The sequence below is a fragment of the Scyliorhinus torazame genome, chromosome 4 (assembly GCF_047496885.1).
Source record: "Scyliorhinus torazame isolate Kashiwa2021f chromosome 4, sScyTor2.1, whole genome shotgun sequence".
Lineage (NCBI taxonomy): Eukaryota > Metazoa > Chordata > Chondrichthyes > Carcharhiniformes > Scyliorhinidae > Scyliorhinus > Scyliorhinus torazame.
In genome coordinates, this window is record NC_092710.1 from 122,984,851 (window position 1) to 123,011,587 (window position 26,737).

At 46.2% G+C, this 26,737-nt stretch overlaps 1 protein-coding gene across 8 annotated transcripts in view; it reads right to left on the reverse strand.

Annotated features, from left to right (window-relative positions):
- The window catches only part of mlip (muscular LMNA-interacting protein), a 354,543-nt gene that overhangs the window by 81,053 nt on the left and 246,753 nt on the right, over positions 1-26,737 (reverse strand). For 6 of the 8 annotated variants that reach the window (XM_072498573.1, XM_072498571.1, XM_072498568.1 and 3 more), the window contains 6 exons: positions 24,160-25,938; positions 23,474-23,542; positions 13,603-13,674; positions 13,419-13,505; positions 13,240-13,299; positions 9,958-10,002 (listed from right to left, as the gene is read on the reverse strand). In XM_072498573.1, the coding sequence (XP_072354674.1) occupies positions 9,958-10,002; positions 13,240-13,299; positions 13,419-13,505; positions 13,603-13,674; positions 23,474-23,542; positions 24,160-25,938 (2,112 nt within the window). The remainder of the gene's footprint in view (positions 1-9,957; positions 10,003-13,239; positions 13,300-13,418; positions 13,506-13,602; positions 13,675-23,473; positions 23,543-24,159; positions 25,939-26,737) is intronic. The other 2 variants (XM_072498569.1, XM_072498570.1) reach the window with 2 other exon arrangements.

Here is a 26,737-nt window from a genome sequence, read left to right on the forward strand (position 1 = left end):
CACCTAATCTTTTCGACACCACGAGGCAATTTAGCATTTTAGCATGGCCAATCCACCTAACCTGCACATATTTGGACTGTGGGAGGAAACCAGAGCACCCGGAGGAAACCCACACAGACATGGGGAGAACGTACAAACTCCACACAGACACAGTCACCCAAGTCTGGAATTGAACTTGGGTCCCTTTGCTATGAGGCAACAGTGCTAAATGTTTCTTGTTATTTAATTACAAAGGCGTCAAAAAGTGCACTATGTTGATTGCAGTGCAAATGCAGGACTAGATCCAAGCTTTGAACCTCATAGCCATGTGAATTACCTGTTAAATCAAATAAAACCTTCTCCTACAGATCCTGTCCCAAAATGCACCTTAGTGGCAGAAACACATATCCTATAATTATATGTTGTCTTACAACATGGTTTGAAAACATATTTTTTTGTTTGCTATAACCAAGTAAACCAATTAGATCTGGACCTCGAGTCTCCGCTAGGTAAAACCAACACATTCCACAAGAAATTGGCCAAATCAGCGAAGATGATCACACAATGTTAAGTGCAAGTTACATTGAGTGCAACTTACATTTCCATGATCTTCAACATTGGTTTACAAAAACATTGAATAGGAAACTTGTCCCATTCACCAAAACTGGCCACAGCTCTACATTGAAGAAATCAGAATGGCAAGTTACTTCTGATTGCAATCATTGTAGGCCATCAGAGGTTTTCCAAATTAAGCTGTTGTTCTGGGTACAAAATTAAATGTCTTTACCTCACAAAGTAACTGACTACCATGTACTGATGAAACTATGTGGTTATACACCATTTTTTAAAGTCAATTTCAGCTATTTAAAATTGTTACTCGCAGGAGGTTGTGGTAGTCACTACTGTTGTATTGTATACGAGGGTATTACGGTAAGGCCCCTGTACTACAGGTACGGGGGTAAATCCCTGCCTGCTGGCTCCGCCCATTTCGGCAGCAGCTGCGGGAGGCTCCACATCTCTGCGTAATAAAGCCTCGATTACTCTCTACTCTCGTCTCGTCGTAATTGACAGTGCATCAATTTATGACACAGAGATTTTACAACGATGGATCTCCGCATCAAGCCTGATCGCCTGCTGCTGCACCCTCAAGCAGACAATGCTAAGTCGGCCTTCGCACATTGGCTAGCTTGCTTTGAAGCATACATCGGATCTGCGACAGAACCACCCTCAGAGGCACAGAAGCTCCAGATCCTTTACACGCGGCTGAGCTCCGATATCTTTCCCCTCATCCAGGACCCGCCGACCTACGCTAAGGCCATGGCATTACTGAAGGAGAACTACACTCAGCAGACCAACAATATACACGCCAGGCAACTCCTATCCACGCGGCATCAACTCCCCGGTGAGTCTGTGGAAGATTTCTGGCGTGCCCTGCACGTCCTGATGAGAGTCTGCGATTGCCAGGCTGTTTCGGCCGCTGAACATTCTGACCTGCTGCTTTGAGACGCATTTGTTACGGGCATAGGGTCGGCGTACATCCGCCAGCGCCTCTTAGAAGGGGCTACCTTTGACCTCGCGGCGACCAAGAAACTAGTGCTCTCGCTCACAGTCGCCTCACGCAATGTACAGATGTATGCCACCGACCTCACGGCCCACCCCTTCTGCGCATCGTGGACCCCGCCAGCGAACACCCCACCGTGGACCCCATCAGCGACCTCCCCCAGCCAACCCCATGCCTGCACCGCGCGGCAGCCAACCAACCCCGGGGGACCCAAGTGCTACTTCTGCGGACAGTCAAAAGACCCCCGACAACACTCGGGCAGCACGGTAGCACAAGTGATTAGCACTGTGGCTTCACAGCGCCAGGGTCCCAGGTTCGATTCCCCGCTGGGTCACTGTCTGTGCGGAGTTTGCACGTTCTCCCCGTGTCCGCGTGGGTTTCCTCCGGGTGCTCCGGTTTCCTCCCACAGTCCAAAGACGTGCAGGTTAGGTGGATTGGCCATGCTGAAATTGCCCTTAGTGTCCATAAGGGTTGGGAGGGGTTATTGGGTTGCGGGGATAAGGTGGAAGTGAGGGATTAATGTGGGTCGGTGCAGACTCGATGGGCCGAATGGCCTCCTTCTGCACTGTATGTTCTATGTAAACACTGCCCGGCAAAGCCTGCGGGAAGAAAGGACATTTCACTGCTGTGTGCCAGGCCCGCTCGATTGCCGCTACTGTCCCTGCACCCTCCACGTGCGACCCATGGGCGTTGCCATCTTCCTCACCTCAGGATCCCTGCCCGTCGGGCCCGTGGGTGCCGCCATCTTGCTCCCCTCACAACACGTGCAGCCCGTGGGTGCTGCCATCTTGCTTGCATCACAACACGTGTGGCCCGTGGGCGTCGCCATCTTCCCCGCCTCAGGACCCCTGCTCGTCGGGCACCTCATCGGGCCGTTCATCGCCTGCAACTGCCGCCGACCAGCCACGTCTGGCCTCCATTACGATCAACTAGTCCTGACCGCACAACCTCGTGACCGCGTTGACAACCGTGAAGGTCGACGGACACAAAATCTCCTGCCTTCTGGACTCCAGGAGCACTAGAGAGCTTCATCCACCCAGATACGGTAAGGCGCTGCTCCCTCAAGGTACACCCCATCAACCAGAGAATCTCCCTGGCCTCCGGATCCCACTCCGTGGAAATCCGGGGGTACTGCATCGCCACCTTCACCGCCCAGGGCGTAGAGTTCAGCAACTTCCGGCTCTACGTCCTCCCCAACCTCTGCGCTGCCTTGCTACTCGCCCTGGACTTCCAGTGCAACCTCCAAAGTCTAACTCTAAAATTCGGCAGACCCCTACCACCCCTCACCGTATGCGGCCTCACGACCCTTAAGGTCGACCCACCTTCCCTGTTTGCGAACCTCACCTCGGATTGCAAACCCGTCGCCACCAGGAGCAGCTGGTAGTGCCCAGGCCAGGACCTTAATCAGGTCGGAGGTCCAGCGGCTGCTGCGGGAAGGTATTATCGAGGCCGGCAACAGCCCCTGGAGAGCCCAAATGGTAGTGGTGAAAACTGGGGAGAAAAACAGGATGGTCGTTGACTACTGTCAGACCATCAATCGGTACACGCAGCTCGACGCGTACCCCCTCCCACGCATATCTGATATGGTCAATCAGATTGCACAGTACCGGGTCTTCTCGACAGTGGACCTGAAATCTGCCTACCACCAACTCCCCATTCGCAAGGCGGACCGCCAGTACACCGCGTTTGAAGCGGACGGCCGCCTTTACCACTTCCTTAGGGTTCCCTTCGACATCACTAACGGGGCCACTTTCCTGTACCTGGATAATGTCACCATCGGCGGCCACGACCAGCAGGACTACGACGCTAACCTTTCCAAATTCCTCCACACAGCCAAACTCCTCAGCCTAACCTACAACAAGGAGAAGTGCGTGTTCAGAACGAACCGATTAGCCATCCTCGGCTATGTGGTTCAGAATTGAGTTCTAGGGCCCGACCCTGATCGCATGCGCCCCCTCATGAAACTCCCCCTTCCCCACAGACCCAAGGCCCTCAAACGATGCCTGGGGTTCTTCTCGTACTACGCCCAGTGGGTCCCTAACTATGCGGACAAGGCCTGCCCACTCAACCACTCCGCCGGTTTCCCACTGACGGCCGAGGCTCACCAGGCCTTCAACCGTATCAAGGCCGACATCGCCAAGGCCGCGATGCACGCGGTCGATGAGACGCTCCCCTTCCATGTCGAGAGCGATGCATCAGACGTCGCTCTGGCTGCCTCACTCAACCAGGCAGGCAGGCCCGTGGCATTCTTTTCCCGCACCCTCCATGCCTCCGAAATTCGACACTCCTCTGTCGAAAAAGAGGCCCAAGCTACTGTTGAAGCTGTGTGGCATTGGAGGAATTACCTGGCCGGCAAGCGATTCACTCTCGTCAATGACCAACGGTCGGTTGCCTTCATGTTTAACAACACACAGCGGGGTAAGATCAAAAATGATAAGATCTTGAGGTGGAGGATCGAGCTCTCCACCTACAATTCTGAGATTTTGTACCGCCCCGGTAAGCTCAACGAGCCCCCCGATGCCCTGTCCCGAGGTACATGTGCCAGCGCACAAGTGGACCGACTCCGGACCCTGCACGATGACCTATGTCACTCAGGGGTCACCCGCTTTTATCATTTCATAAAGGCCCGCAATCTCCCCATCTCCATCGAGGAAGTCAGGGCTATCACCAGAGACTGCCAGGTCTGCGCGGAATGTAAACCGCACTTCTACCGGCCAGACCGTGCGCGCCTGCAGAAGGCCTCCCGCCCCTTTGAACGCCTCAGCGTGGACTTCAAAGGGCCCCTCCCCTCCACTGACCGCAACACGAATATTCCAGATTCCCCTTCGCCATCCCATGCCCCGATTTGACGTCTGCCACCGTCATCAAGGCCCTCAACACCATCTTCGCTCTGTTCGGTGTCCCCGCCTACGTCCACAGCGACCGGGGATCCTCATTTATGAGCGATGGGCTGCGCCAGTACCTGCTCAACAGGGGCATTGCTTCGAGCAGGACGACCAGCTACAACCCCCGGGGAAACAGGCAGGTGGGAGAATGGGACGGTCTGGAAGGCCGTCCAGCTGGCCCTACGGTCCAGAAATCTCCCGGCCTCCCGCTGGCAGGAGGTCCTCCCCGACGCCCTCCACTCCATTCGGTCGCTCCTGTGCACTGCGAGTAACGAAACTCCCCGTGAATGCCTCTTTGCCTTCCCCAGGATGTCCACCTCCGGGATTTCACTCCCAACATGGCTGGCAGCTCCAGGAATCGTTCTCCTCCGCAAGCATGTGCGGCTCCACAAGGCGGCCCCGTTGGGTAAGAGGGTACAGCTACTCCACGCGAACCCGCAGTACGCCTACGTAGCGTATCCCGATGGCTGGCAAGACACAGTCTCCCTCAGGGACCTGGCGCCAGCTGGGTCCCCACAACCCCCCAACCCTGCTACCCCGGCGCCACCCTCCCTCCCCCCAGCGCACCCCACCACAGCCCCCGCTCCAGGACGATCCGTCCTCCCTGTCATAATATACATCAGTATATCATGGTGCAGACACACACTGATGGACATACAGTGGGACCAATCAACATACACAACACCGCAACCAATCACCAGTGAGAGCACACGCACTATAAAGACAGGGGACATCAGAGTTTCCGTTCATTCGAGTAGCAGCTAGCTAGGAGGACAGAGCTCACAGAATGCAACACAGACATTCACCATGTGCTGAGTGCATCAACTGGTTAGGACAAGGCAAAGGTCTTTAGTTAAAGCTGGTATCGTATTTACCCACAGTTCAAGTATGTTTAAATAGTTAACCTTTTAATAAAATAGTGTTGCACTACTTCAAGTGTTGGTGACCTGTATGTGATCCAGAACACCCAACACATCACTCTCCTTGGTCCCACCCGGGGATGAAGATGAGGTCGACACGCTCCCGGAGTCACTGACGACCGAACCGACGCCTGTATCACCACCAGAACTGCAGCGCTCGCAACGACGGATCAAGGCGCCCGATCGTCTAAATTTGTAAACCCTTTCTAAAATTTTAAACAACCTGTATGCAAATAGTTTTCCACCACCCCCGCTGGACTCTTTTTTAACAGGGGGTGAATGTGGTAGTCACCACTGTTGTATTGTATACACTGCATACAAGGGTATTACGGTAAGGCCCCTGTACTACAGGTATGGGGGCAAATCCCTGCCTGCTGGCTCCGCCCAGTAGGCAGAGTATAAATGTGTGGGCTCTCCGAGCTGCAGCCATTTCGGCAGCAGCTGCAGGAGGCTCCACATCTCTGCGTAATAAAGCCTTGATTACTCTCTACTCTCGTCTCGTCGTAATTGATAGTGCATCAGAGGTTGACAGGCATTCTTCATAAAACGTTTATTTATATTGCGATAAATTAAATTCCAGCTTCACCCATCATCTTTCTGCTCACTTTTCTCCTTTCTTCTCTCTCCATTTCTTTTTCCTCTCTATCTCTTTTGTATTCAAACCGCTTTAATTCTTTCTCATGTTCCATTTGTTTAATTTGTAACTGAATATTTGCCATTTCCAATGAGTCAAACTGTATCTCAGGCAACTTTAAATGCTTAGCCACTGCATAATTACCTCATCTTTTCGCATTTTGTCAGGTAATGTTAACTGCAATGTTTTTGCCAAATCTAACAGTCTGCTTTTAGTCTCTGCCTGTAAGGTACTGCGTGTGACCGTCTCCACCCCAAAAAACTTCTGAGCCTCTGTAAGAGCCATTGTCTACAACCCACTCCCTACTTTAACTAAAATACCACACCTGAAAAGCAACCACAATATGCTCACCCCTCACTGTCTTTCAGTTCACTAAGCCAATCCAATAGATAGAATTTTATCCCGGGTGAGCCCCCAATTTGTTATGGACCAGGGTTTAGAGAACCCCAAAGTGTATCATGGAGTTCACCTGACCCACAACTTTTAATAGATTGTGGGATGGGGAGGACACGGCCCACTCTCCAGGTGTGGTACAGCAGAAATGGAAAAGTATTTTTTAAAGCAAAACAATGTTTATTCTATGAACTCAAGTTAACCTTTTTAAAACATACAGAGAACATCTTAGCAACCATTAATTCAAATACACCCCCCAAAGAATACAACACTAAGTAATCCTTAATAACTTCCCAAACAACATCCAGAAGACAAAAGAAACACCTTTTAACAGAAGCACATCAGGTTTACATTTGCTACTGAAAACATTTATAATTCTGAATTCACCAAATGATCAAGAGATAGTCTTTTCATGGCAGAGAGAACAACAGTACACCTGTATTGTCTGGCTTCAGCTCCAACACTGAAAAAACGAAACCATAATAACACAGACACACCCAAGCTTTTCTCAAAGTGAAACTAAAAAGCAGAGCCAGAGCTCAGCTCCACCCACACTCTGACATCACTGCAGCAACATGAGCAGACGAACATTTCTTAAAGTGACATTCTCATGACACTTTCAATGGGTCATGGGAAGGTGGCTTGGTCAGGGATCAATGTGAGGGGGCATGTAGCTGGTGAATGTATTTATGACAGTGTGCCATTTCCTAATTCCTAACATACGAAAAGGTATAGCGAGAAACATCGTATCTATATTTGATTTCTCTGACAGCATCTATTTCACCACAATAAAGGGGCATCAACAATATGAGAGTGTTTGATGTTTGCCGATACACTTGGGAGGTGACTAGGTGCTCGAAAAGGTGGTGCTCAGAACTTGTCTCCTTATTTAGGGAAAGAGGTAACTATGTTGGAAGGAATTCAGAGAAGATTTATGAGACTAATACCATGAGTGGGTTGGTTATCTTATGAGGAAAGGTTGGAGAGATTAGGGGCAGGATTATCCGGTCCCCCAGCGGCGTATTTTTGTGCGATACGCCGTTGGATAGCGGCGGGATTCTCATCGCCTGCCACATGTCAATGGGATTTCCATTGTAGCCATCCTATGCCACTGGGAAACTCACTGGCGGCAGAACCAGAGAATCCCAACGGCCGGAGAATTCCGGCCTCAGCTTGTATCCACTAGAGCAGAGGTCCCTTCCAGTTCCCACTCCGGCCCCCACTCGGATGCATGCTCTGTCCTCCGCTCTGAAGCCTGCTCCTTATCCAACTCTGGGGCCCACTCTTCCCATCACTCTGCTGTCCACGCTCTGCAGCATTTTTCAAATTTTACAAGTGTGCCTGTATGCCCGTTCCGCCGCAGACACACTGCAACGCTGCCACAGACCCCGAGGGTTCCACAGACTGCAATTTGGATTTGGATTGGATTTGTTTATTGTCACGTGTACCGAGGTACAGTGAAAAGTATTTTTCTGCGAGCAGCTCAAACAGATCATTAAATACATGAAAAGAAAATTAAATAAAAAGAAAATACATAATAAGGCAACACAGGGTACACAATGTAAATACATAGACACCGGCATCGGGTGAAACACACAGGGGCGTAGTATTAATCAGGTCAGTCTATTAGAAGGTCATTAGGAGTCTGGTAACAGCGGGGAAGAAGCTGTTTCTGAATCTGTTAGTGCGTGTTCTCAGACTTTTGTATCTCCTGCCCAATGGGAGAAGTTGGATGAGTGAGTAAGCCGGGAACCCTTGCACTAGATTTTAGAAGAGTAAGAAGAGTAAGAGGCGACTTAATCAAAAACCTTTAAGTTCCTGAGGGGTACTGACAGGGTGGATGTGGAGAGGATGTTTAAGCTTGTTGGAGAATCTAGAACTAGCGATCTCTTATTTAAGACAAAGAGGAGAAATCTTTCCTCCCAGAGGGTCATGAGTTTCAGAACTGCCTTCCTCAAAAGACAGTGGAAGCAGAGTCTTTGAATGTTAGATAGAGTCCTGATTAATAAGGGGGTGAAAGGTTATCAGTGGTAGGCAACATGTGGGGTTGAAGTTACAATCAGATCAGTCATGACCTACTTGAATGACGGAGCAGGCTCGAGGTGGCCTACTCCCGCCACCTTCCAGAGGCCAGCCGCCACTTCGCTCAGCTTTAGTTTAGGCTGGCTGCCTGGGTTGGTAACATCCCACAGGTAAGATCAGAATGGGAGGTGTAGAAAAGAAGTGGAGGGGAGTGAGTGCAAACAAGCACGGTCTGCAGTGTTAATGTAGAAGCATGACATGCACTCCTGTTCCTCCTGACTACATTGAGTTCATTGTAAATACTGATTTTCCCCAGTCCCTTCAAGACTTCATTAGGCTGCTGTAGGTTCATCAAAGTCTCGCAGCATAATTTCCTCACTTTAATAAGTAAAATAAGGCCTGCAATTTAGGCAGCTGTAAGGCCGAACTGCTCTCCCAAATTTGGCACCGGCTCAAAGGCATGCACAGATCCCATTCAGATGGTTGCACTGCTACATTTTCTATCATTACTCTTGAAACCATGAAAGGGACATTTATATCGGACCTTTCATGGTCTCTGGATCCGAGAAAAAGACAGCAACTCATCTGAAAGACAGCACCTCTGACAGTACAGTACTCCCCTGGTTCATACAACCGTGTCAACCTCGGTTCTGTGCTAAAGTCCCTGGGGTGGGACTTGAACTCACAACTGTTTGACAGTGGGATTTTACCAGTGACGTACGTCTGTGTGCACTTTTTCCTGATTCCTTCTGTCTTTGAAAGAACATCTCCTGGTCTTTTGAATCCACTAATGCCATCTGACTGAAACATATGTACCTATTACTGTTTGTATTTTTAAAAAATCTTCCTTTTTTACTCTTAATTTCAAATGTATTTTCAATTCTCAATTTCAAATTTGTCTTCACTGATAAACACCAGCTAATGTTGGTTGCACTGTTGGACCAGGAGGAACTTGAGGACGCTATAAAGTTAGAAATAAATGCCACTATGCATGAATGATCTCTTTGTTTCTTAAATACTATAGAATGAAATCCAAACCCTGAAGCTTTCGACCCTGTGAGCAAGCAGGAGAGGAGAAGATAACTAATACCCACCCCTCAAAGTGGTCCGTATAGTCATATTCAATGGTGTTCCTGAATAACCAGTGATCAGTTGGAGTTGATCACAGTGAAACATGGATATTTTGTTTGAAGCATATCGAGAAAGTTATTCGGGGGGATAAATTAAACTTTTCCAGGTAATCGAAGTATAGAAAAGCTATGATGCAGTAAGAGGCCATTCAGCCCGTCATGTTTGCATCGGTCAAATAAAAACTAGCCGCTCATTTTAATCCCATTCTCCAATACCTGGTCCGTAGCCTTGCAGGTTAGAGCATTTCAGATGCAGGTCCAGGTTCCTTTTAAGGCACTAGCAAGGTTACTATTTTTGGCAACCCACACCAAAAGCAGAATAACTGTAATCCTACGTAGTTTTGTTTTGAATACCAAACACTCAACATATCCTCTCCAGCAAGTCAGGAAATCTGATTGAACTCAATATTTAACACACCAAAAAAATACTCACATATTTGGTTTCTCTCCCAGCTGATTTCAGCGTGGGGATAACGTGCTGAAAAGAAAAAATATTCCAGAATTACCTTGCAGCTGAAATGGAGAGAAAAGGTAGCATTCTCTTTGATGACACTTGAGGCTGTTATTTAAGAATGGGTGTTCACAATGATTAACCCACTGACTTCAAAATAGGTCAGCAAAACATAGCAAAGGCTGAAAAGCGTTTCAAAAGAATTGCAATTAATTACAGACCTAAAATGAGACTTCAAAAAACAAGATACATACTCTCTGAACCTCCACTGTTGTTCGCTTATCACGGTTTGGAAAATGTTCTGCATTGAAGTCAATTTGCCACAGTTTTACCCATGATCTATCAATATCTCTTTGTAACCTTATGTTTTAATCTACATTGCTTACAACATGCATTGATTGCCTTATTTTTGTTTATAAATTTAGAGAACCCAATTATTTTTTTCCAGTTAAGAGGTAATTTAGCATGGCCAATCCACCTAACCTGTACACCTTTGGGTTGTGGGGGTGAAACCAACGCAGACATGGGGAGAATGTGCAAACTCCACACGGACAGTGATTCAGGGCCGGGATTTGAACCCGAGTCCTCCGCGCCGCAGTCCCAGTGCTAACCACTGCACCACATGCGGCCCTTTTGATTGCCTTATTGATTACAACAACTACTCACCCTTGAAAACATAATTCCAAATGAGGGTTATGAGGAGAGCTTTTACCTCAAGGGCAGAGATTCCTGCAGTGTCACCCCCTGAACAAGGTATACAAAAACTAAGATCTAGGATTGAGCTGCATTTTTTGACTGGTGGCATTGTGCGACTTCCTATCAATGTAACTTCCACCATGCCATTTACTGGTGTAAGAATTATATTATAGAATTATGTTACCTACCCAGCAAATTAAATAGAAAAAAAATGTACGAGAAATAATTTGGCAACTGTTCATCATTTAAACTTTTAATTTGGAAGACCAAGTGCAACAATCCATCACCCGGACGAACAGATTAAGAATAAAATGTAATTTCATTAAAATGTCCAGGGAGCCAAATTGTTTTTAAGAATGTTTAAAAGGGACTTTTAAATTTCAAAAGGGATTGATTGTAATATTTTGGGATAATACGAAATACTGGTCCATGTGATCTGCTGACCCTTGACCTAAAAGCAGTCCCAGCAGGAAGGAAGTTAAGACATAAGCCATGTGGCCAGTCACAGAGATGATGGACGAAAAAGCTACTGCTGTAAAGATGATAAGAGAGCTGGAGGATAAAGAGGATAATCAGTACACAGATGCAGAGAGAAAGAAAAAGCAGACAAAGACAATGAACTCCTGTGAAGAAGAAAATCACTCTCGGGATGAGGTCAATTTTTCTGCTTCGCAGAAAGGAGACAGGTACTGGCAATGCGAAGCTCGCTAAAAAGGTCTAAAGCCTGGAATAGCTCGAAGACGCTAAAGAACTGTGTTTCAACAGGAGAGGCACAACTGTGAACCAGAGTATTATTGGTTGGTTGGTTGAAAAAGAGCTTTGAAAAGTTACACAACCAGGCCTATCATGACCAAAGGGTTTTTAAGAAGCGTGTCTTGCTGATGGTTATTAAAATCGTGAAAATTGGAAATTAAAATCCAAGGGATGGCACAGTGGGCAATAGTTAGCACTGCTGCCTCACAGTACCAAGGAGCCGGGTTCAATTGTGGCCTTGGGTGACTGTGTGGAGTTGCACTTTCTTCCTGTGTCATCGTGGGTTTCCTCCGGGTGTTCCGGTTTCCTCCCATGGTCCAAAGATGTGTAGGTTAGGTGGATTGGCCATGCTAAATTACACCTTTAGTGTCCAAGGATGTTTAGGTTATGTGGGTTTATGGGGATAGGGCAAGGGAGTGGGCCTAGGTAGGGTGCTTGTTCTTTTAGATGTCGGTGTAGACTCGATGGGTTGAATGGCCTCCTTCTGCACTGTAAGGATTTTATGATTCTATTCTAAAATGGTTGTCATATAGGAGCTTGACATACCCTACGTGAATAATGAACAGCATATTATGGAACGTATAGCTTTGTAGTGCCACAGGTCTGCAGGGAATGGTGCAGGTGAGTGTGGTTGTGTAAGAACTAGCTTTATTGTCTCATCTACTTAAAGTGAAATTTAACTTTTTAAGTTTAAGTATTATTTGCCTGTTAATCACATTGATTCTGATTTGTGTTAAACGGTGAAATCTTGTTATTAATTCCTTCATTTGGGGGATCATTTGGTAAATATGGTTATTTTGCTTTATGGCTCGCCGGGGATTGGGGGTGGATCGTAACACAAAGTTACTTAACAATAACAGAACCACAGGGTGGCACGGTGACACTGGTTACCACTGCCGCCTCAAGGTGCCAAGGACCTGAATTCATTCCCGCCCCCGGGTCAGTGTCCATGTGGCGTTTGCACATTCTCCTCATGTCTGCGTGGGTCTCCACCCCCACTCAACCCAAGATGTGCAGAGTAGATGGATTGGCCACGCTAAATGACCCCTTAATTGGGAAAAAATATAATAATAATAGCACCACAAAAATAAAGCCACCTAAATGAAAATAAGAGGAATAATTCATTTTCAATATTAGGTGACACATTAAAACAGGAATTCGGAATCAAAAGGTTCATAAACCTGGAATAATTGTGCATGTCAACAGCTGATGAACCAAGAAATGACACTGTAGTTTAAATCACAGAAATTACCGTGCAGAAGGAGGCCATTTGGCCCATCGAGTCTGCATCGGCCCTTGGAAAGAGCACTCCACCCATGTCCACACCTCCATCCTATCCCCGTAACCCCACCCCAACATTTTGGACATTAAGGGCAATTTAGCATGGCCAATCCACCTATCTTGCACATCTTTGGAGTGTGGGTGGAAACCGGAGCACCCGGAGGAAACCATGAAGATATGGGGAGAACGTGCAGACTCCGCACAGTGACACAAACCGGGAATCGAACCTGGGACTCTGGAGCTGTGAGGCAACTGTGCTAACCACCGTGCTACAGTGCTGCCCCCTGGTGCCCTAAATGGGCCATTTAATTACAGAGATTTGCCAATGTGACTAAAAACACTGAAACAGTGAATCAGCATTTGATCATATTCTTATTGTAGGGTGATTAGAATTGGTATTCATCGGTGCAAAACCGTATCAAAGCTTGCACCTATTTCTGCAAATCAACTTTGTCTGATTATCCGACGCAGCAGAACCACTGCACCTTCCGGGTACATGCAGGTTTGACAGTGCATGCATTATCACTCACGTACTTTGTATGCTTTTGAGTCCTGCGGCTTCCGTAGGGAGTTGGGAGTAGAGCTCGAGCAGCGCTAGAAGAGGGGTGGGGGATGAAACGTGAGGAACATGGTTAAAGCTGTGTTTGGTGGGAGGAGGGAGCAAGGTGGAAACAGGAAAGAAAAGTTAAATGTTTGCTGGATTCTTTTATTACCATTGGCAACGGTTCCTCAAGCAATTGTTCAATAGTAGCATACAGCTCCTCAGACTGCTGCCTGAGAGACTCAGATTCAAACAGGAACTGTGTGAAGGTAAATAATGTCAGACATACTGGTGGTACAATCACAGAATTACAACACACTCACAATAATTGTCAATGCTGCATCTGCAAAGCTTACTTGTGAATGGGTTTTCTCAGGCATGTTGGCTGCTGCAGATTCCTCTGAGTCACTGATTGCTTCATCAATGGCCTATTGAAAGGAAAAATGAAATCCTTCACAACCTCCAATTTCTACCCTGATTAAAAAGTGTCCATCTCAATCATTTACTCAAATACAACCCTCCAGCAACCCCACCTTCCCAACAGCAACCAAGATTGTTCCTATCCTGTGTGCCTGTAGCACAAGGAAATGCACTGCGACACAGTAAGTGAGAATATCCATCCATAATGTGGACCATCCTGACACTGAATACCAATGGTACTTTCTTCCCTAAAAGTGGAATACATGACTCAAAGGGATAGCCCTGATGGATGAAGTGGTCTTTGTCATTCTTTCCTTACATTCTTGGGCATTTACTTGGATTAATTGTAGAAGGTATTTTACTGCTGCCGTTAAAGGCCTTGTTCATGTGCATAAATCATTTAAGGTAGCAGGATAGATGGAGAGAGCAGTTAATGATGTATATGGTATTCTTGGCTTTATTAATAGGTGCATAGAGTACAAGAGAAGGAGGTTAAGCTGAACTTATACAATACACTGGATAAACCTCAGCTGGATATTATGTACAGTTATGGGCGGGACACTGTAGGAAAGAAATGAATGCATTAGAGAGAGTGCAGAAGAGATTTACAAGAATGGTCCCAGGGGTGAGAAACTTCAGTTATGAGGATAGATTGGAGAGGTTGAGGTGTTCTTTTGGAAAGAAGGCAGTTGAGAGGAGATTTGATAGAGATGTTCAAAATCATGATAGGGCTGGACATAATCAAAGCAGCATAATCAAAGGCAGCATAATCAATGATCCCTCCCACCCGGCTTACTCACTCTTCCAACTTCTTCCATCGGGCAGGAGGTACAGAAGTCTGAGAACTCGCACGAACAGACTCAAAAACAGCTTCTTCCCCACTGTCACCAGACTCCTAAATGACCCTCTTATGGACTGACCTCGTTAACACTACACCCTGTATGCTTCATCCGATGCCAGTGCTTATGTAGTTACATTGTATATGTTGTGTTGCCCTATTATGTATTTTCTTTTATTCCCTTTTCTTCTCATGTACTTAATGATCTGTTGAGCTGCTCGCAGAAAAATACTTTTCACTGTACCTCGGTACATGTGACAATAAACAAATCCAATCCAACAGAGTAGATAGGGAGAAACTGTTTCCACTCATAAAACGTTTGAGAGTGAGAGGGCAAAGAAATGTGATGCAAGAAGAAACATTTTTGCACAGCGAGTGGTTTGGATCTGGAATGTAATGCCTGGTAGTGTAATGAAGGCAGATTCAGTTGAGGCATTGAAGAAGGCATTATTTGATTATCTGAAAAGAAACAATGTGATCCTAAGTCATAATGCCCATTGGGAGAGCCAGTGCAGACAGGATGGGCCGAATATCCGTCTTCGGGGCTGTAACAGTTTTGCGATTTTATGAGGTTGGTCAGGCTGGGCTTGTTTCCACTGGCATTTAGAAGACTGAAGGGTGATTGTATTGAAGCATATAGATCCTGATCGTTATTGCCAAGGTGGATGGATGTTTTCTCTTATGGGTAAGTCCAGAACTAGGCGGCACTGTTTTAAAATTAGGTGTCACCCTTTACGGACAGATATTAGGAGAATATTTGCGACTTTGGAACTCTCTGCCTCAGAAGGCAATGGGGGCGGGCCATCGAATATGGCCCAGGATTTTAAGAAAGTTATACCATCTATACACTATTGAAAATTATTTATGCATTACATATATTACTTGTATGAATTTTTTGAGGTTGAGGTTCAGAATGCCTACTGAGTGGCAGTTGCTAATGTGCACATCATTACTACACAGTATGAACCACCTAGACTTGAGATTCCAACAGATTTCTGCGTTGATTCTGAGAGTGTTAACACAGGTAACAAAGACTCATTTACACTATTATTTTTTGAATGGCTTCAGTATTCATCTAAAAGATTGCAGACTATAAAAAAGCAACAAAAGATTTATTTATATTCAAAAGTTGTGTTGTCAAGCAAACTGTATTCACGCAAGTTTGTAAATAGGCTACGAGACAAAAGGTTCTTTCTCCAAAATTGTAAATGATGTGAAATTTGTTGGCCTGTATTGGCAACAGGTGAACCTCTCCCACTCATTTTGTTGGCAAGTCTCTGACCGTGAATACACAGCAGAGGGTATCTGGATGACCTTTCCTCTGGCTGAGTGTCGGGAGACAAGAAGCAATGTCGTGTTTTATGCAGCTAAAGGGCCAAATCTCATTTTTTAGAGGTTTCCATGGAGGCTTCCATGAAGAAAGAGAGGAAAAAAAGGAGCCATAGTTCCTCAACATCCACAAAGGATTCTCCAATGCCACAGTGAAACACACTGAACAGAATTGACAAAGGGCTGTGGGCTTGATGGAGAGTATTTCAATTATCACCAGAGAAAGATGAGCACTGCTTTTGTTTTACCCCAATATCATCCAACAACACGCCAGCCATCCATTGGCCACAAATCAACAAATTTCTCTCTTTCACCATACAGACACAAAGATAAGGTGCAATATCTCTCTTTTCCATTTCAAACACACTCACCACTTATTTCCTATTTTTCCATCATGCACACATCATTCGGTTTTTATGCCCAAGCATTTACACCACCAACTTCTCCCAATTCTCCTTCCTCACTTTGCATTCCTCACACTTGGATTTACAGTTGTCTCTCCATCCTCACTCCACCTTGCTTCTTGCCCACCTCGGACCACAGTCAGTTTTTGCAAAATCACCACTTAGCTCATCTCCACTTAGCTCATCAATACCCATTCTCACTCTCTGTAGGGCAAGACAGGATCTCAAAGATGGGATCAGCGTTAAAAAGGCGAGTATCCGGCCAGCGTAGATCATTGCCTGCGAAACGCTTTGAGACTTTGAGACGTAGTGTGGGCATGAATATTATATAAATTCAGATCTTTTGTTTTTCTGACAAGAACAAATTAATGGGCGTGGTGAAAGGAATAGAAAGTGTCCCCAACATCATCGACCTCGCCCAGGAAAAGCAGAATGCCTTAGAGATCAGTGAGTTAGGAAAAGCCAGGGAATGAGATGCTGTTGGCTTAACAGGTCAGGGTGCATTTTGTGTAATGTTTGGATTCATGGAAGGTCAAGCGGCCGCCACGCAGATTTTGGGCTGCAGTCTGTAGACAGAGGTATTTGAACAGAGTGCTGGATGGAGCAGATAGCAGCTTTCAAGGCCTTGATCACTTTCTGCAGTCTGTTTTGCCGTAGAACAATGGAGTGGATCAGCTTCAGGTCCACAAGAGAGATGGTCCAGTGATGGGAGCAGATATTAGAATATCACTGGACCAATGGGGGGGGGGGGAGGAAGGCATGCAGGAGGGCCATTTGGCCTGGGCCTCAAGCTCAAAGCACGCCTCAAATTTAGACATTTGTTAATTTGTGGACATTTGATAAGTTACACTATTATACGCATGGGGAAAAAAATATGGGAAAAGAAAGTCAGTTTTGCTGTTCCGTATTGTACATCAGGCAGCATCTGCGCAGCCCAGCCTACTGACATGTGAAGAAGGGTGCAAGAATGTGCGCATGTTAAGGGGGCAGAGCTAGCACACAGTTGAAGTTGTCGTACTATTCATTCGCAGTAACTCTTTATAATGGATAGTTTTTTAACATAAAATCCGAAGAATGAAAACATTGTTTCCTGAATTGCGAACCAAAGCAATGTTTAAGAATGTTCTTTTGGAAACCGGGGGCATTTGATCTTGGCTATGCCCGTAAGATGGGGGGAGCGGATGTCAACAGGGGGTGGGGGTGCAGGCAAGACCACTGTGATGATTAACGTGACAGAGGCTTCACATGTTTTAATAGTGAACATTTGACATTTCCATTCCCCTTAGCTACAGATTCTGTCCACTCAGTGATCCTTTCTCTTCTTGGTCTTCCATGGTCTACTGCTACGTGGAGGTGTGTTCACAGGACGCACAGCAGAGGTGGAGGCAGCCTGCTGCTTTCTGCACTGTGACCTTTGATGCCCTTGATGGACGTCCTCAGGAGGGACGTGCCTGGCAGGCTTACCAGTGCCACTGACTTCGCCGTGCCACTCTGTTCTGCCCGCTGCCCTTGAAATGCACCGGTGTCAAGAGAGGGATATTCGGAAGAACTGGAGATCGCCGTAGTCTCCTTGGTGGTAGGCCCACCAGCGCTTCCTCCTCCATGATTGTGCTCGTCGGGTCTTGGAGGTCTCCATGGGTGGGAGGAGCAATTGAGATGAGCTCCCCAGGTCGCTGCATCATCTTGTTCTGCCAGTCCTGGCGGCTCCCCATTGTCTGCCTCATGTTGTCGACACCCTCAGTGATGGTACTCAGTGACAAGGCCAAGCTCTGCAGTGCCTTGGTATTGTCCACCTGCGTCTGAGACATGTCGGTCATCGACTGGGACATGATGTTGAGGCCCTCAGCCATGGTCTTCATGACTGAGTCATGCCTTGTGCACCACCACTCAAGACGCTGATGTTGTTCTCCAAGCTGTACACTGTGATCGCCATCCTAGAAGTATTCGCCTCGTTGCCACATATTGTTGGCACCATCTCCTGCACCCATAGCCTTTGGGACTCCTCCAATTGGATGTGCACTCGCTGGAATGTCACCAGATTGTTCCCCAGAAGCCTGTCCACTAATGTCGCCCACCGAGGTGTGTGTCTCTGCGCTGGTGAAAGATGGGGATGATATCTGTGATGGTTCAATGGTGGTCTCATCAGAGATCTCCTCTGAGTTGGTATCTTGGGTGGCGAGAGGGGGGAACGGCCCCATCATATGGAGATCCTGCGAGAGAATGGGTATGTGGTCAGTGAGAGCAGAGGATCATTTTGTCTGACACAAACAACTCACTTGAGACAGGTCATCTGTGTGAGATGGGCAGTGGATGCTCCACCTCTGTGGTGCAGCCCAACCTACCAACCTCGCTGTTGGTGATGACTCTCTCCTCGGTCAACCCTGAGTTCTCCAGTGCCCATTCTTCATAGGGGTTGAGGACTTTGATCTCTGGTCTGCGCCCCGTCTTGGCCCTCTCACACTTATTATGGGCTATCTTCTCCTGCGGCCCAAAGAAACGGCATCGTGAGCTGCATGTGTGAAGGGTCAGGGGAGTCTATAGCAGGTGGCATGTGTGGGCACCGCACCTGGACATGAAGAGGTTGTGCTGGTCAGTGCCAGTGGGTTCTGAGGAGCAAGCACGAAGGTCAGATGTGGGAAGGATATAAGATGTTAGCCAGTGATTAGTGGGGGGGGGGGATAGCAATGAGAATTTGAAGGGTGGCAGGCGGAACTGATACCAGGGTGGAGGTGGTAACTTACCCTTGAAGCTCAGTGGAGGTCATTGGTCTTTTTCCAACATAGTACGGGGCCTCCTTGTCATGCTGGCCAAACTGAAAGCCACTGCCACTGCCTCCCAGGCAGTATTGGTGACACGGCTGCTGGTCCCTCGACCCCCTCAGAGGAACAGGATGTCCCATCTCGCATCAACGGCGTTGTGAAGCCTGGCCAGGTCGGCTTCCCCAAAGCGAGGGGCAGGTCTGCGCTACCATACTTATGTGTTGACTGGGAGTGAATGGTGAGGGAGCGTTTCAAAGCAGCTCCCCCTTGTTAGCAGAGAGACGATGAGGTGCGAGTCTGGTTAATCAGACAGCGAGACATACAGTAATGGCGAGAAGTTCATGGGGCTCATTTCTGGCACTAAGTGCCGTTAAATGCGGGCCACGATCTCGCCAACATGACCGTCGAGAAACACCCTCCAATTGTACTCAAAATATCACTTTATTTTTCTGTTAATTTGCACCCTAGAGTATTTAATGGTCTTGCCATGCTTATGTGATATTGCATCAGAGTTAGTTTTCTCTTCAATAATCAGTGCATTTACACAGGAAAAAGTTAGAAAAGCATTTGTTGAAAAGAATTCAAATTATGTCTCATGTATTTTTGGTGCCCTTTTTTGTTTTCATGTATGTTTATTTTTATTATTATGGCTAGGAGCTTCAAAAGCTGGAAGTGACCTCAGAGGGCCTGAATATCAGCTTGGCTGCTGTTTTGCCAACCTGTGTGTGGCCTCGACTACTACCTACCACACCGTCAGCTTGTCAACTGAGTCAGTTTGCCCTGGCAGCTGCTGAGGTGCAGCACACTGCAATCAAGATCGTTGCTGAGCTGCTTTTCCTTCCTCAGCTATTTCCTCTCCTTCTCCCAGGTCTACATCATCGGCTAAGGACGACCACAGATACTCTGCCTCCTCCAAGTAGAGAACTTGGTGCAATGCAACATTATCCAGGATGCAGCATCCCACGAGGATGTGGGAGACCACATATGCGCCATATTGTAGGAAGCTCTCCAATCACTAGATCTACCTAACTCTCTGCTTATGCTTCGCTATGGTGTGTTGAGTAACTTTCTCGGTGATTCCCTGTTTTCGACTATACCCTTGCCGCTCACAGACCTCATGGGATTGTGCAGGCATGTTATACTGGTTTCCTCAGCCCCTGTGTAAATGGAGCAGGGTGACAAACATTTATTTTTCATAATGCAAACTGTCCTTCCCCCTCCCCCAAGAGTTCTCTCAGTTCTGCTCTCCCTATAAATCTTTACGCCCATTCTTCAGTGTATCTATATCCTTTTTCTAATATAGAACAGTTTATACTTCTCTAAAGCTGGTCTTACCCTGGTTCTATATAATTTTAGCATAGCTGCTCTGTTTTTCAATGGTGTTCCTCTGCAATGAGTCAGTGTTTGACTGCTGATTTTTTAGAAAATGGTCTTATTAACCTGTATCAAAAACATTTAGTGATTTGTGGTCGCTAAATCTCTTTGATCCTTTACCCCATTTAGAAATGCATTTTCCAATGGGGAAAACTTGCAGGTGATGCCCCCATGTGCCTGCTAGCCTTGTCCTTCTAAGTGGTGGAGATCACGGGTTTAGGATGAGCTGCAGAAGGAACCTTGGTGAGTCGTTGTGGAGCAGTATAGATCATTCACACTGCAGACACCATTCAGGCTAGTATATGAGAGGCTGATCAAGTGGGCAGCTTTGGCCTCAATGGTGTCGAACGTCTTGTGTACTGTTGCAGCTGACCCAGTCTAGCCAAGTGGGCTGCTTATTTGTTTTTCGTGAAAAGTATTTTCTCAGGGATGGCTGTGATTTTTTTTCCTGAGAGAGGGAGGATATTCTTCAGTGTCCAAGCCGTTAGTCTTATCCAAGCATATTAATAGCCTTCATCATAACATAAATTGAACCAAATAAATTAAAAAGAAAGAACACTAGCATTTATACAACTGAGGGTAGCTAAAGTACTTTGCAGCCAATTAAGTACTTTTGAAGTGTAGGGCACATCTGGAAGTGCAAGGTAAAGTAGGACTGAGTCAGCACAGCTTTGTCAAAGGGAGGTCATGTCTGACAAATCTGTTAGACTTCTTTGAGGAGGTAACAAGGAAGTTAGACAAAGGGGAACCAGTGGTCGTGATTTATTTAGATTTCCAGAAGGCCTTTGACAAGGTGCAGCATAGGAGACTGTTAAGTAAGTTATAAGAGCTCATGGTGTTCAGAGTAAGATCCGGGCATGGATTGAGGATTGGCTGACTGGCAGAAGGCAGAGAGTGGGGATAAAGGAGTCTTTTTCAGGATGGCAGCCAGTGACTAGTAGTGTGCCTCAGGGGTCTGTGCTGGGACCACAACTTTTCACAATATACATAAACGATCTGGAAGAAGGTACTGAAGGCACTGTTGCTAAGTTTGCAGATGATACAAAGATCTGTAGAGGGACAGGTAGTATTGAGGAAGCAAGGGGGCTGCAGAATGACTTGGACAAGATAGGAGAGTGGGCAATGAAGTGGCAAATTAAATACAATGTGGAAAAGTGCGAGGTTATGCACTTTGGAAGGAGGAATCAGGGCATAGACTATTTTCTAAATGGGGAAATGCTTCGGAAAGCAGAAGTACAAAGGGACTTGAGAGTCCTTGTTCACGATTTTCTTAAGGTTAATGTGCAGGTTTAGTCGGCAGTTAAGAAGGCAAATGCAATGTTAGTATTCATGTCAAGGGGACGAGAATACAAGACCAGGGATGTATTTCTGAGGTTGTATAAGGCTCTGGTCAGACCCCATTTGGAGTATTGTGAGCAGTTTTGTGCCCCCTATCTAAGGAAGGATATGCTGGCCTTGGAAAGGGTCCAGAGGAGGTTCACAAGAATGATCCCTGGAATGAAGAGCTTGTCGTATGAGGAACGTTTGAGGACTCTGGGTCTGTACTCGGTGGAGTTTAGAAGGATGAGAGGGGATCTTATTGAAACACACAGGATACTGCGAGGCCTGGATAGAGTGGACGTGGAGAGGATGTTTCCACTTGTAGGAAAAACTAGAACCAGAGTACACCATCTCAGACTAAAGGGACGATCCTTTAAAACAGAGATGAGGAGGAATTTCTTCAGCCAGAGGGTGGTGAATCTGTGGAACTCTTTGCCGCAGAACGCTGTGGAGGTAAATTCACTGCATGTCTTTAAGACAGAGATAGATAGGTTCTTGATTAATAAGGGGATCAGGGGTTCTGGGGAGAAGGCAGGAGAATGGGGATGAGAAAAATATCAGCCATGATTGAATGGCGGAGCAGACTCGATGGGCCAAGTGGCCTAATTCTGCTCCTATGTCTAATGGTCTTATGGTCTAATACTCCCAAAAAATGACGAAGTGTCATTTTGGGCGTGTTTGGCAGGGTGATTCCCACCGGGTGTTTTTATGCAATCCAGACAGGTATTCACCCACACTTCATCCTTTTTCTGAAGCTTGGGGAATATCTCACTGAAAAGTCCCACGAGTAATTTTTTCCCGCAGTGGGGAACTAAAGTCGGCGGCAATACCAGCTCCTGAGAGATCGGGCTGCCATTTTTAAAGGGTGCCCAGATCGCATGGTGAGGTTGTGGGTCACTCAATCCCAGAATCATGACCCCCCCCCCCCCCCCCCACCGGCGTGGGCAATCCCTCCAACCCTCAACACCAGAGGGGAAACATCCCCCTCCCATCACCAAAAGTCCACGTGACCCTCCCTTACACCCCTCCCCCCACCATCCAAGAATGAGGTAGACCTGGCCCTACACTCATCCATCCTCGGGGCCTTGGGTCATTGTCCCCCCCCCCTCCCCAAATGAGCAAATGGGGTCGCTGAGTGCCCCTCCCACCTTTTAGGGCCCACCTCTTTCAATCCACCCCCCTTCACCCTCCACACGCACCTCCTCCCACTCTGCCCACTCACCTCCACTTTCATGGATACACAGAGAGAGAGAGCGACACAGAGAACTGTGATAATGCATGTTTACTTTGACAAGACAGCGACTGCAGGTATTCTGGTTATTGCACAAAAGACATGCAAGAAAGCTTCTAATGTTTGAGCGGAGTACATGCAGTATAAGAGTCCTTTGTTTTCAAGAAGGAAGTACTTTCACAAGACAGAGTAAGAATCCTTTGTAAAAAACACATCATACTACAGAACAAAATACTGGGAAGACATCCACCTCACGACAACCATTCAACATGCAGTAACATTTCTAATATTGTTAAACATGATGTGAGCTTAAGATCCTTTACTGTATGACAGAAAGGATTCACCTCGCTCACTCCTCTCCCAACCACCATCAGCAACCTCAAAGTTTGTCAATAGTCTACTTAATGCTTGTTGACTCATATAAACGCCGGAATGTGGCGACTAGGGGCTTGTCACAGTAACTTCATTTGAAGCCTACTTGTGACAATAAGCGATTTTCATAAAGAAGAAAGCAGTACTATTGAAGCAAAGTTTCCTATTGCTGACACTGACCTTCTGCTCCAAAAGCAGTGTGTTTGTTGGTATTGCTGCAAAAGCCTTATAACTTGACTTGATCTTGTACTGCAGAAGAAGTGAGGGAAATAATCAAAAAAAAAGGAACAAGCAGTGAAATGTTGGCGCTGCAGTAAAAATAGCAAAAAAGATTTATTACTGAACAGAGATGATTGAAGACTATAATATTATGGTTATAAAGTGAGTTGCAAACGTGGTAACAAACCATCTTTTGTAATCTTGCAATAAATCCATCTCCAATAATGTCCATTAACTTTGCTTTCCATTTGCAATGCAGTATTTATTTATTTTTTTAAAAAAGGGCCAATTAAGGAGCAATTTTCAGTACCTCACCCCAGGTCTCGAAAGAATTATGCTAAAAGGGAGGAAATGTTTATTCCACAAGAATCCTGTTGAGCAAATTTTAAAGCTCAGAGAATCAGTATTTAAGATAATAGGAATGAAAAATATTGAGATAGCAATCTGGCAAACTCAGGCAAGTTAAAGCAATGCAGGATTCTTTCTCATTAGTGCCAGAAGAGGAAGATTAGCCATCTAAATAGATTCACCGAACATCAATTATTTCATGCAGGTTAATTAATAAGAGCAAAGGATGAAAGGGTCATTCCAATTAAACAGTATTCATCATTATCTATAAACATGCAAAAGAAAGAGATGTAAAGTACCTTTTGTTCTGGTTTCTTAGTCACATTCTCAGTGGAACAGGATAAGGATTGTGCTGGAGATTGTGCGTCAGACCTTGAGAAATGTGTTGGTAGTGGAGGGGACTGGGCTGGACCAGTTGATGTTATATCAAGCCTCGGGTTAGAGGAATATGCTGCAGAGTGAGCCGGAGTAACGACACTAGCATTGGATCTAGGGGAAGGGGAAAGATGGCAAGGTAACTGTCCTGGTGAAAGAGGTCTTAGTGGGGTAGAATAAGTTGGGGTAGGGGAATGGGAAGAGGAATGGGAGGTGATTTGATTTGGGGCAGGAGAAATGGAAATTGATCTTTGGGGAGAGAAGAAAGAACTAACACTTAGAGGAGTAGGCGTAATAGAACCAGATTGTGGGGAAGAGTTAACTGGAGTAGGAGATGAAGAAATGGGGGTTGTGGAAGATGAAACATAATGTTCTGATGAGGGGGAAATATTGTAGAGTCGTGCAGAAGGAGAAAGGTGAGGACTTGTTGTAGTAAGAGACAGACTGCCAAGTTTTGCAGGGCAGTAATTTAAACTCAAATAATGTGGGGTGGGGGATATTTTACTGGCTCTTTCAAAGGGCAGATTATCTAAAGTGGGGCTTGTTAAAGGAGGCATCGGCTCTTGCGTTGGAGAGAAGGAGCTGATTGGTGAGAAACAATGTGAAGACAACTGTGCTGTGCCAGGGGAAAGCAGTCCATGTCTTGGGGAAGGACAATGGGGCGATGGAAGAAGTTTTGAGCCATGATGCATTGAAGCTGGTGAGGCTGTGGAATTCCCTGGACTCAAACCATCAGCATTATGCTTTCCGGACCAGGTGCCTGATGGAATTTGAGCCGTCTCTGTGGAAATATTTCCACGTCTTTGAGATAAAGGTTGAAACGAGGAATGAACAGAATGTTTCCCAGGCTCTGGGGACAAAGGAGAGGCTATAGACCCAGATGAGGCTGAAGAAATGCCTCCAAGTATTCCCGAAGAATCCAGCAGAGACTTCCCTGGAGTGGAGGAAAGCATTCTGGCTTTTTGACAGGAAGATGTCGGCTGTGGCGTTGTCGGAATTGGAGATTTTCTACAAGATTGGGAACCGATGTTGCTCAGGGGTGAGGCCGAGGAGACTAGTTTTGATGGTTCTGAAGATTTGGATGGCAGAGGAGGCCGTTTTCCAGACCTTAGAATTGAAGTCAACAATGACAACTGAGTTGGAGGAGAAGATACCACAGCAGATCTGGTGACATTAGTGGGTGTTGAGGTCAGACTGGAATCATTGAGAATTCTAAGAGAATGGTGTGAGATTTGCTGCGAAGTGGGAGAACGCATATTCTGACTGGATGAATGGAGTGATGACTGCACACAAGTTGAAGAGCACATGGTGGATCGTGAAGAAGGTAAAGATGAGGAGGACCAGGCTGGGGAAGACTGCAAATCACTACAGCTCAGTAATGGAGATGGGGGATAGGAAGGCAAAGCCGTTTTAGACTTTTTAAGGGGAGAGGCTGATGGGGACAGGGACTTTGTATGAAGGCCTGAGGGCAAGGAACTGGAAGATAAAAAGGATGTCTCGGAAGAAGTCAAGAAAGTGGACCTGGGTAAACTGGAGGATTTCTTTTCTGAATTTGTTTTGGTGGGAAAACAGAGTGAAGATTTATTTAACAAGGATGAACTGCAAGCACGTCGCAGGTCAGCAAGGCTGGATTCTCCATTCCCAATTGTGAAAGTTAGTGGTTGAGTAGTGAGGTTATCAGGAGTACGAGAAGAAGTGCTTGACTGTAATAAGTAAAAAAGGAGAAAATAAGTGAAAGCAATATGGTCATGAAAACTTGACAATATATATAATATATTCCTCGAAGGGCATTGGTGAACCAATTGGATTTTAGCAACAATCTGACAGCTTCACGGTCATGTTCACACATAGCAGCCTTTTATTTCCAGGTTCCATTTTCTAAGGCTGAATTCAAAGTCTCACACTGCTTTGGTGGGATTTAAACTCACATTGCTTGGGTTATTACTTCAAATCAGTGGATTGCGAGTCCAGTGGCAAAAAGACTGCAGAGGCAAAAACAATTCAAACAGATTGAAAGCTCCTCAACACTCTGGTTGATGAGAAAAAAAACTTTGTAGAACATGTTCCCACACATGTTCATTTCAGTCAACCGTAAGCAAACGGGCATCATTAAACACCGATTGCCATCCTGCTTTCAAGTGTGTTGAATAAAACTTCATCGGTATTTGAAATATAAAATCGATACTTCGTTGTCACCCACGAGCAATTCTTTACTTTGCTGAAAATTGTCACTTTGTAATTATTCGCCCTTGCTAGGACTCAGCTCAGTCAAAGGGTTTCTATCCGTCCTATAAATGTTAATCACAAAACAGTTTCCCTCTAATGTTTTCCTCTCTGTATAAACATCAATAGTAGCCACTCAAGTGCACTGGTAAACTTAATTGACGTCTTCTCAGGACCATATGACAATAATAAGTAGCAGTTTTCGTGTCCTGTATGTCAAAGTGTTTCAAGCCCTGCACCACTTGTTTTCTGATTTGAGTCATGAGGGGCTACTTGGAG